This window comes from Coffea arabica, chromosome 9c (genome assembly GCF_036785885.1).
Source record: "Coffea arabica cultivar ET-39 chromosome 9c, Coffea Arabica ET-39 HiFi, whole genome shotgun sequence".
NCBI lineage: Eukaryota > Viridiplantae > Streptophyta > Magnoliopsida > Gentianales > Rubiaceae > Coffea > Coffea arabica.
The window spans coordinates 43511037-43522193 of record NC_092326.1 but is presented as its reverse complement, the minus strand read 5'-3'; the positions used below and the strand labels follow the sequence as shown (position 1 = coordinate 43522193).

The 11157-nt window shown below is 36.3% G+C and overlaps 1 protein-coding gene and 1 long non-coding RNA gene across 3 annotated transcripts; one reads left to right on the top strand and one right to left on the bottom strand.

The window, feature by feature from the left end:
• Positions 1 to 59: 59 nt before the first annotated feature.
• On the bottom strand, positions 60 to 9211 carry LOC113708827 (uncharacterized). Of its 2 annotated transcripts, none has more exons than XM_072064955.1 (14): positions 8969 to 9211; positions 7768 to 8363; positions 6959 to 7040; positions 6807 to 6863; positions 5773 to 5828; positions 5425 to 5659; positions 4381 to 4467; positions 4128 to 4202; positions 2380 to 2463; positions 1364 to 1431; positions 1043 to 1289; positions 883 to 971; positions 547 to 661; positions 60 to 350 (listed from the first exon to the last, which is right to left on the bottom strand). In XM_072064955.1, the coding sequence occupies exons 1-14, from the start codon at positions 9077 to 9079 to the stop codon at positions 309 to 311; spliced, it is 1944 nt and encodes a 647-aa protein (XP_071921056.1). In that variant the 5' UTR covers positions 9080 to 9211; the 3' UTR covers positions 60 to 308. The 2 variants fall into 2 exon arrangements, with proteins under 2 accessions (XP_071921056.1, XP_071921057.1); XM_072064956.1 differs by having other exon boundaries at positions 1364 to 1395.
• On the top strand, positions 9210 to 9806 carry LOC140014315 (uncharacterized). Its single transcript, XR_011821039.1, has 2 exons — positions 9210 to 9345; positions 9447 to 9806. It is a non-coding gene; the product is annotated as an uncharacterized lncRNA (long non-coding RNA).
• Positions 9807 to 11157: the final 1351 nt, after the last annotated feature.

The window sequence follows — 11157 nt, the reverse complement described above, 5'->3', positions numbered from 1 at the left end:
CTCTTTTAAAACAAGAGAAAAAAAAAGAAAAGAAGAAAATGGATATTACAATTATAAAATGAGAAGATGTGAAGTATCCCTTTATACATGGGACAAATCTTGTATTTATCGCCACTTACATTGATTGAGGTTCATATCTTTGATCATACAATAACAACCTATGCTATAGCGTTCCTGTCTGATACAAAACTCCACCAGCTAAGTGGAAGGTAGCCAGAAGAAAATGATGCAAAAAGAGCAGCAAGGCTGGTAACACGAGCAGGAGTGTGCACGAGATTTCGTCTATTCTTTAAATGAATGGGCACGCCCTACTTGCTCTGGGGAAACGTGACCTCGTAATTCTGCGGCACCTGCATAAGTAGTAGTGCACAAATTCATCTACTTCTACCACATTTTTGTCACTGACATAAACAAAAAAAAAGAGAGAAAACGGCTAAATCATGATCCATATTATGACAATCCACCAGTATGGTTTAGCATATGCAGTTCTTGACTGTTGGAACAACATATATGTTATTGATTTAAGCATATGGGATTTTTTGTCACCATGAACGTTGCAAGGATCATCTTCCCAGCAAACCATCTACCATGAAGTGCACGCTGCGCAGCAATTGCAGCTTGATTGTTCTCAAACCGCAGGTACACCAACCCGTCGCTTTTCCTGCTCGTCAAAAAGATTGAATAGAAACAAGGAGGTAGAAGAGATTACTTGTTAGCTAAATGCGCATCGCCACCAATTTGCAGCCATGAACATCTTTCAACTCACATTTACTGCAGGATAGGGCAATACATGCATAGACAAGATTTGGGATACACAAAAGTTTGCAAATTCAAGCTAGTTAGCAGCCAAAATCAGTTATGGTACTAAAAGATAGTACGAACTTATCCACATAAATGTGCTTCAACTTTCCGAATTTTGAACATTCATCCTCAACATCATCCTTAATATCCTGGTCGAACTCAGGTTCAGACTGCAAAAGTAATACATCAATAAAAGAAACAAGAAGAAGGAGGATTGCAAAACAATGTCTCCAGCACCAACCTCTAATTTTGGATCAAACACGTTCTTCAACAATAAACATTCACTTGGAATGCCTATAGTATCAATTGAAGGAAAAGTAACAGAAGGCAGTGAGAGACCTGCAGCAGGCCATCCCGCAAGTGCTGGAACAGGAATCTGTCCAAAAGGAGCAAGAGGAGATACCTCAGGGGCAGCACCAAGAACTGGAGCTGCTGGTGCAGAAAGGCCAGGGTTATCAACAACCTGGCTGCCAACAGAACCAGCACCACTATGGAGGAGGGAAGGATATGTAAGAACAGGTACAAAAAATTCAGCAATCACTAAAAAATGCATACGTCAAACCTTGATGTTATCCTAGTATGATCCAGCTTCTTCTGCATGAGAAGTGTTAGAGATTCAGCACTCAGAGACTGAAAAACATTCAAAAAATGACGTCAATATTTGCGGTATTAAAGAAAAGCAAAGTATTAAGAACGGTACCTAGAAAAGAAAACAGATGAAACCATTCAGCTTAAGGCATGGGATAACTGGGAAAGTGAAAAGATTTAGCAATGAACATATTCATTCCTGGAGATTTAACTATTATCTAATTTGAATTATCTTTGACTAGACTAAATTGAGATGTGATACTAAATCAACGCTCACGGTGAATGTTGAGGAAGAAACCAGAACAAATATAACAACACTAAATAAGAAACCAAGCATATGTTGTGGAATTTCAGTACTCTATATTGTACCGTTACGCCAAACAGAAAGGATGACCAAAGAATTCCAAGCAAGAACTTACAATTTCTTTTCAAAAAATGGGAGGCCCTTGGGTTGGATGTGGCAATATTTCTCAAAGAAAGTACACAGATGAAAAAAAGTAGCTTACTAGAGCTAAAAAACACTGACTAGTTGTTTATTATCAAAGTTAGATCTCCAATAAAGTAGTACCTCCTGAATGGCTGAGCATTTTCCATCACCATACTCTGCATATAACTCTTCCATCACTAGACCTTCAAACAGAATCGCCGCTAACACCACAAAAACAAAGATTTTACCCTTTCCTTCCCTCTGTAGATCTTGTATCGGTTATACTTTTCTTTAATCAAAATTTAGATAAGCTCTACTTATGTAGGCGACAACAAAGCAGACATGTCTCTGTTAATGATATTTTCGCATGATATCAATTCATTTCTTGACGAGCCATAACTAACTTTTACGGCCCGAATAAGTTCACTTATCTCTAAAGTTGTCCCCAAAAGACACCAAGCAGAAAACAGTTTTTGAATGACCTTTAAATTAACAGACAAAGAAATGGACTTTTGACCAAATTAAGCTGTAGAACCAGCAATTATATTGCACAAATGGCTTACCAGACCACCACCCTCATCATCACCAAAATCTCCAGCATTTGCACCAACTTCTTGTCTTAAAGTTTGATCTGTAACAGCTGATACCTGCATAAGAATGTTGAAACAAAATTAGAGACGGTCATAGACGTAACCAGAAAATTTACTTGGGGTTAAACTTTAACATATCTAAGTTTGGGTATATAATATTAACTATTTGCAAGTTTTTCAGGGGAAAAAGTTTAAACTTATAAAGGATATTTTCCAAAATTTTCAATTTTCTAAGGGAGAAGCCCTCTCCTCTTATGGTGACATTTGTCCCATTGAGGCAAAAACTATAGATCCCAACTTACTAATCAACTGTTGCACAGCCAATAAGTAGGAAGCAGTGAAGAATGTCACCCAGAATGAAAGAAAAGGAAACAAATTGACCTATGAAATATGAATTGTGGTAATGCATAGATGAAAGGAAGCAACGCACGAGATAGAACCTAATATGGAATTCAAATTAATGCTTTATGGACAATGGTTTAAGCAGCCAATTGAGATAAACCAAGAACTAACTAAAAAGGATGATATAATCTCTACCTCATTTGCCACGGGATCCCGCAAGATGTTCAAAACTTCAAACTTAAGTACAAAGGATAGTTCAAATGCAGCTCAGAACACAAAGAGTTATGCCACAGAGAGAGGAGAGATTTTCCACTAACACATTTGATTCACTTCCTCACACTTAAGCAAAGTAGTTGTGGTCAAGTTTTGAAGTGCAGCTAGAGATAAATTTGACAAGGCAACAAAACATCAGCATCAAGACTGTTGAAATCAGTTGTTTAGTTAATTTCAGTTATAAATTTCATTATACAAATATGTGATTGTCCACATCTATTTATGCAGATCAGTAGGGAAGAGAACTCTTAGGTACAGAGGCTGATCTTACAATCTCCAAAATTAGCTTCAGTAGTTTACCTTGGTATAATATGAACTTGCATTGTGGCCGCAAATTCTGGTTTAGATGGATTTTGATGGTTGCAAAACATATGAATTGAGTATAAAGAAAATTTGCAAGTCCAATAGTAATTACACCTATACCTTCTTAAGATTCAGCAGGGCCAAGAAACTCCCATCATTTGAATACCCTCAGTGCTTAATGTGGATCAATGTTACACGTCCAAAATTTTGTCCAATGACAGGGAAAAGTGTCTTAGAAACAAGAGAGGGTAACAAGAAATTTAGCTCTTGAGAAATAAATATGCATAGAGCCTTTCAAGACGCATAGAGCTTCAATACTAATTGAAGCCTTTCCATTTTTTTCCTTGCCTTATTATTGTCTTATTTGTTGATTATGAAGAAAAAACGAGTAAAGATAATGAATCAGTTCTCATAATTAGTGCAAATCCCAGCCCAGCGCAAAAGAAGAGAATTAGAAGAACATTGTCATCTGCAATCTACCATAGTCATTCGGCAATTAGTCATCTGCAATCAATTCTCATAATTAGTGCAAATCCCAGCCAACGAAAAACAGAAGGGTTGAAGAACATTGTCATCTGCAATCTACCATAGTCATTCAACCATTAATACAAGCTAAGGTGATCAGTAGAAGCCAGAAAAAGAGCACCTGGTATTGAAAGCAATATTTGTTCGTGATAAATTTAATTACAATCCAAGCTATTATTACACTAACAGAGCCATAGCACTAAATAGCCACAAAATGTCAAATGTAAATGATAATCCATGAAGGTTGTCATGAGTTTTAAACAGAATAAATAACTTGCCTTCATAACTCGGCCTGCAATATCCAGTTGTCCATCTAAACTTAGTGCAGCTCTAGCATCTTCAAGGCGAGAAAACTGCAAGATGGTTGTGCACAAAAAGATTTAACTTGGTTCATCGAAGAGCACTGAGATCTCACTACAAAGAAGGCTATTTTATGTGGTGAAGCTATTCTGCATCAGACTATTACGTTAGCTCATACTCAATATGCATGATTTAAATGTTGTGACAACTCATATCTAGAACTACAATCACCTGCACAAAACCATAGCGGCAGCTATGCCCAGTCTCCAGGTCAGGAGGCAGCTGCACCAACTCAACAGTACCAAATGGTTCAAAAACCTGACTTTTTGAAAAGGAAAGATCAGAATCTTGACTAACAGGAGAAATATCTGCTGCAAAATCAAGACAACTAGTATAAACCCAAGAGAGTTCAAAAAATAACACCTTCCTTGTCAGAACAGTGATCCATGGTGTGTGACACTGCAGTGCCAACCTTATACCATTTGGCTCAATAAGTATATCATCCTTTTGTTGCCAAATACATATCAGTGCCTACCAGCCTAAAACATCTTTTCTTTTCACTAAATTGCTACTCTTTGAACAAGCAAATGATAATGACTCTCTTTTACGGCGTGCAACTGATTGTCCAATAAGAAAAACGCGTAAGCTATGTCATTCATCCAGACAATAAGCACATGCAGTAACAGAAAGTAATATGAGTGACCCCAACTGTTCACAAGGTTCAATTACAGTGTCAAATCGAGTTTTAAGAGCTTAACTTTCTTTTCTACATATAGGGCAATCAGCTTAAGCAAATACAACATCAAGTCACCCAGTCATACTAGATTTGTCCGTTGTATTAAGTAAAATAAACCTATGAAGGTGTTTAGAAGCTCTGGAAACATAGTAGCTAATTAAATTAACTTCAAGGTTCCTTTTTAACATCAGGAAGCACTAGATCATTTTGTTAAAATGCCGGAAAAGAACTGGATTAGTTTTTGCAGGCACTAGCATCCTTGACCTTTCCAAAATTTGTTAAAGCTGAAAGACATTTAAAGGAGTTGCGAACTGTTACATCTCATTCAATCATGACACTTACCCACCTGCAAACTTTTTCCTTTTATCCTGAAAACTCTATCCTTTTAATTGGAACCATGAAATTCTTAATTTGGTGTATTTAACTTGAAAAGCTATAATCCGTACGCTTATTGTAGATCACAACATTCATGACCATGCTTATTTGAATACATACAATGAGAACTGGATGCAAAACCACCAACTGGAGGATATATCTACCTGACGAAGTTGATCTTCTTTGATGTTAGAATGCAGATTGTCAACATACAACCTCCTAGCTCCACCTGAGTACGGGCATCTTAGGTCAGTATCTCCAGCAGCCACAGATGCAGTTGACTGAACGAGATTCTTTTCAGCCTCTGATGGTTTAACCATCACTGATTGACCAAGAAGAGGTTGGCCGGACAGGGCTACCGCCATAGGGACCGACATGACATCGTAAAATTCAATATATCTGCAGAACAAAAATTTAGCATATGAAGAAGAAAACAAAGATAAAAATTCTGAGAAATTGAGATAGTATACAGTTGTGATGTCGTGTGTGTTTCTCTGTCAGTAGTTTCCTACCCAATGCCTTTGGAGCGTCTAGAAATGCGGTCCACTACGAGGCGTACATCTCTGACCTGATATTGCATGAAAGTTGTCTGTCAATAACTCCTAATACTTGGTAAATGTTATCCAACAATGAGGGTAAGTCATCATTCTGAAGGAATCATGACACCATGACAATCGTATATAGCAACAATTCAATTGTTTATTCATTATATTTATTTTTGCATGTGCATGTCATGTTGAGGTTGACAGATGAAACTATTACTCAAGTTGAGTTCAGAGAATTCAGGGGACAAAGAATACTAATGATGGGAGCAGGCAGGGTGTCACAAAATTCCAGCATACCTACTCAACCCAGTAAAAGATTATGGGCTTATGCTTAAAACTCAACAGCTCAAAATAAGTTATAAGCAGCTTATCTGAAATTGAAAAAGAAGTTAATATTGTGAATCTACTGAAAGATTGAAAAGATGTTTAACTTTCAACATATTGCCAAGCTAACAGCTATTTTGAAAAGCAAATCAAGGGAGACTTTTTTATTAAATGCAGAAAAACCTGCTTACAGCTTATTTTAGACTATTGGTACAAGCCATACAAGTCGCATTAATTATTATGCTAGATATCATGGTTAGACAACAAATCTATTCAAGACCTAGATCCTATTAGGCACACAAGTCTTTGCATATTTTACACAACATCAGCTTCAGCACTACTGTGGCATTTTAGTCATAAGCTGAAATCCATTATTTTAAGTGGTGAAATATTGCTTGATTCAGAAGATTTATGGCAGAATAAAGAACTTCAAGGGTAAAATTGGCTTCAATGGATAGATCATCTTATCGAATATAGTAGAGTGTCAGGGCAGTAAGGAGGAGATCAAAGATAAATCTTGTATGTCTCATTTGTAATGTTCTTTTAGTTTTTATTAAACAAGCAGAAGCAGGCACAAAGCAAATACAGATTCCAATTCACTGCAACAAAACATGGAGTATCATTTAATTAATGTCTCGTAAGATAAGTATTTGGGTCCCGCCCTAGCATAGCAAAACCTTGCCAGCTCTGCTAAAAAACTCATAGACATCTCTTTCATCTGCCTGCAAAGAAATCTGCCAAAATCACAAGAGGAAGTCCATGTCAGAAGAAATGCTGTTGTAAGCCAGTAAATTAGTAGGAAAACAGATTAGTCAGGTAACTTAACTACCTGATAAGCAAAAACTGTCCGTCGATCATGCTCAGGATCAGCCTGTGGCTCGGCCACTTCTTCCTTTTTTTCTTTAAATCTCCTGCCAAATACACACACACACACATGTATAACAATTATAACCCTCAGAAGAAGTGATCAACAGGCTAGAACATCCTAAAAGGAAATAAATGAACTACTATTTACTGAGCTGAAAACCCAAACTAAGCTCAACAGTTATAATAGCCAACTGTTGTGCTTCTCAGAGTAGGAGGTAACAGTTAACTACCAGAACAAACCTAAATTAAACTCTGTATACAGAGATCAGCTTGGTTAAATGCCAAAAGAAAATTGTCCAACTCTTTTTAAGGAAACAGGTTACATTTAAAGATACCGACCCTGATCTTAGTTACAAGAGACAAAGCCAAACCAATTCAACTTCTGTTAGCCAAAAGCACAGGTGCGATACAGGTCAGCTTAGTGCAAGCAAATTATTTGCTTAAAAACTACCAAGAACCAGTGTGATTGTTAACTCCAGAATAAAAAAAACATACTTAAGAAAGTAGAATATTTTGTAAGCAGAATATAAATCTTGAAGCCAACTGACAACTGATTTACGATAAGCAAATATTTTGTAGATTATCTTGTGTACGTTGTAAATCTGCCCAAGGGCCCTAACAACTTACAACTATGCAAATGCATGACTCTGCATTTCTACCTATTAGCTAGCTCAGAACAAGGAAATATAACTTTTTCATTCAAGTCAGGCAGAAAATCATCAAAGTTCCCCTAGAATTATAACAAAACCACTGAGGGAATCCGCGCATTACCTGCTTTCTCGGTCCCCTTCTTGTAACTGGCTCTGTCTTTCCCTTCCTCCATACTCCCTATCACCATTCTTCTCCCTGTCTCGGCTCTCCTCTCTCTCTCCATCAACCAGATGCCTTTCTGAATGACTTGTACGATTCGACAGGTCTTGATTTCTCTCCCTACCTCTCTGTCTTTCATCTTCGCGGCCACGACCTCTCCTTCCGCTATCTTCGCCTTTGTTGGTATCTCTTTCTCTGTCGCTTTCTTTGATTTTGTCCCCATCTCTCTCCTTCTTGCTGCTCTTATGCTTGTCCCTGTCCTTGGATTCTCGGCTACTCCTGTATCTCTCCCTCCCACTCCTCTCTCTATCTCTTGAAGGGGAATGGAGACGGTAGCTTGAGCTCCTCTCCTCCTCGTCTTCATGGAACTCTTCCCGCGTCCTTGAACGCTTAACGCGTTGATGATGATGATGATCACTTTTATGCATTGGCCTCTTAATTGGGTCTTGGCCTCCGCCAGATTTATCCACTTGATCACCGCCATTGCTCGTCTCAGGATTTTCCGCTGTTTTCTCCGAGTAATCATCAAACTCGTCAAATTCCATTTGGGAAAAACCCTTCAAAACCCAAACAATCTGCTTCCTCAAGAGATGACAGAAATATACTACTAACTATACAGTAGTGTATTTTTTTTCCAAGACAACAACACATTTAATCCATTAGTTTCGATTGCTCGACAAGGCTATCAAATACTACTACAAGGCACAACCGAGTCTGGAGAATTTGAAAATCCATACGACAGATTAAAAAAAAGGGAATTTCACCATTTTCGTCCATAAACTTTTACACTAAAATCAATTTCATCCTTTATAATTTTTTTAACCAATTTAATCCTTCCATTATTTTGAAGTCTCTGATCTAGGACTTTTACAACGGCAACACCACATTTTACATATTTCGTATAATCGATAATGGGTATATTTGTCATTTTAAATTAGATTCTTTAATTTATACGGAACTTTGACTATAGTTCTTCTTCTTCGAAAAATTTCACCGAAAATTTCATCTGAATTTATTGGAAACTTACCCAGACTCTCTCTCACACACTCAAATCAAGAAACAAAATCCATGAGAAAAAAATAGAAAACCAAAAACCAAAATGAAAATTGAAGCAAAATTTGAAGAATAAATTTCTCTCATACACAATTTTAAATCTACTCACCGGCAAACTCATTTTGTTTGGTTCTGATTTTTTTATCCTCCATTCATGGCTGCTAGCAAAGACACCATCAATTATCACTACCGATCCATTTTCGTCCTTCAACTCTCTCATGACTAGTCATCATTCATTTTTCACCATGAGTTTCATATGAACTCATAAGAATCTCTCCAAAATTCTTGCGGAATTTTTCAGTTGTAGAGTTGTATACTCCATTTTCTTTCCAAGAAAAGAAGAAAAGAACCAAAAACAGAAAACCAACAAATACATTGAGGGAATCTGAGGAGCAAGAGGAGCTCGCTGCTGCCATCACCATTGCCGGAGTTGCTATCTTCTTGCTAGAACCACCACTACTTATAAATCATCATGAAGGAAGCAGTGTGAGGTTTCCATAATCCTTTTTTTGTTTTAATCTCTAGGTTGAGATGATTTTTTTGACTGTTGAAATTGCTATCTTCTTCCCGTTTGCTTTGTTTTGTAGATGAATGAAATGGGACAGTGATGCTGCAATTTTGTTGTTTCTTTTTCACCTTTTCTGCCTGAATAAGGCTTGACAAGATATTTTTCGACTCAGCCATAATCAAATTTCATACGAAATATTCAATTTTTGTGATGACCTTAATCTTTTTGACAAAATGCCCAAATGAAATAAGTTTGTAAGTAGACCTGAGAGTATGTTTGAGAGCCATTTCTCCTTTAAATTTTGCTTCACTTTCCTGAGAGTATATTTGTAAGCACATGACATGTGTCTTTTGTATATGTTTAATTCATTTAATTTACTACTCAATTAAATGAGTTAAACTTGGGGTATTGAAATGAAGATTAAATTTTGCACTCATAACGTTTATCTCACTCTAACAATATGAGTTGAAACTTTTAATTGTCTGCATTCTTTCGTTTGGGCCTTTTTGATTTCTACGGTTTCAGAGTCTTTTGGTGTTCCATAGTCTTCAATTTCAGATGAAAAGCATAACCTCCATAAGGTCTCGAAAGCTTTCAGACACAAGTTGCTTTCTCAGAGAAAAAGTGCTCACAAATAGTATTAATCAACTGGTGCTCACGGTGCTCTTTGATAAAAGGAATTTTCTATTTGTTTTAGTTGTTTTATTTGCATCCAAAACACAAAATAAATATTGCATGGAAAGTGAATCACCAGTACTTTGAAGCTTGATGAAAAATTTGTGGATAGATAATTATATTTTGATAGTTTGATTTATATAAAGTTTCTTAATAATGAAAAGTGCTTATTTAATGGATCAAGTGGATGATATGTAAAATAATTGTTGGGCTCAGTAATTTGGGATGTGAAGAAAATATTTCGTATCTCTTCATTTTGAATTACTAGCCTATATCCATGACAGGTAGTTTATTTTCATGATTTTAAATTTTAACAAATAATATCTTGAGAATAAAAGAAGTGTAAAATTAGATTTCAGAATCTTTTGTTTAAACTGGTTTTATATGACTTTGTAATCTTATTTTTTTTTATTGTCCCTGATGATAGATAATTTAATTAGAGTTTGAGATAATTGCTAACTTGCTAGGCATGGAACTAGACATATCATTATTATTTGGCTGAAGGAGTTGATAAAGTTTCTTTAGATATTATATTTTAACTAGTAGAAATGATTGCAATTGTCAAAGGAGTGTAGTTAGTGGTGGAAGTTAGCATTGAGGCTTTCAATCTAGAGTGTCACTTGATAAAGTATTATTACAAAATTTAATTTTAATTAAGAAGACATTTTTGCTATCAAACTAATTGTTGTTTTGAATTGTACCAAAATGATTTGTTATTATGTATTCAACTAAGTTTCTAGGGGGTCCTGGCTGTGCCTTGCAGAGTCGAGGTACCTCTAGTCTTTGGTATATAAAAAATAAAAGGAACAAAAAAAAACCAATAGATAGAAAAGAATGAAATCCTTTTTCTTGTTACAACTACAACTTGCAAATGTACAACAAACCTTTTTGAATGTGATAAAGAGTAATATATATGAATTTAACAAATGAGCGTGTCATGGGTTCAAATTTGGACAAATGGGATTGAGGACAATTAACGGGTAACTACTAAACTTTCCCCATAGTCTATTTATACCAAGCATTCTTCTTATGGCTAGATCCAATCTCTCGGTTCCTGCGGGAGGGAAAAGAATTTCACGCTCTTCCTTTCGGGAAGGGAGGATTAGGGAAATCCT

What these genes read in the sequence shown, in the direction of transcription:
- LOC113708827 (XM_072064955.1), bottom strand. Translation starts at nt 9,079, where the DNA reads ATGAGAGAGTTGAAGGACGAAAATGGATCGGTAGTGATAATTGATGGT. An exon ending in CAAACAAAATGAGTTTGCCG is followed by an intron (nt 8,364 to 8,968) that starts GTGAGTAGATTT and finishes TGGGTTTTGAAG; the next exon opens with GGTTTTTCCCAAATGGAATT. An exon ending in CATACTAGGATAACATCAAG is followed by an intron (nt 1,290 to 1,363) that starts GTTTGACGTATG and finishes CCTCCTCCATAG; the next exon opens with TGGTGCTGGTTCTGTTGGCA.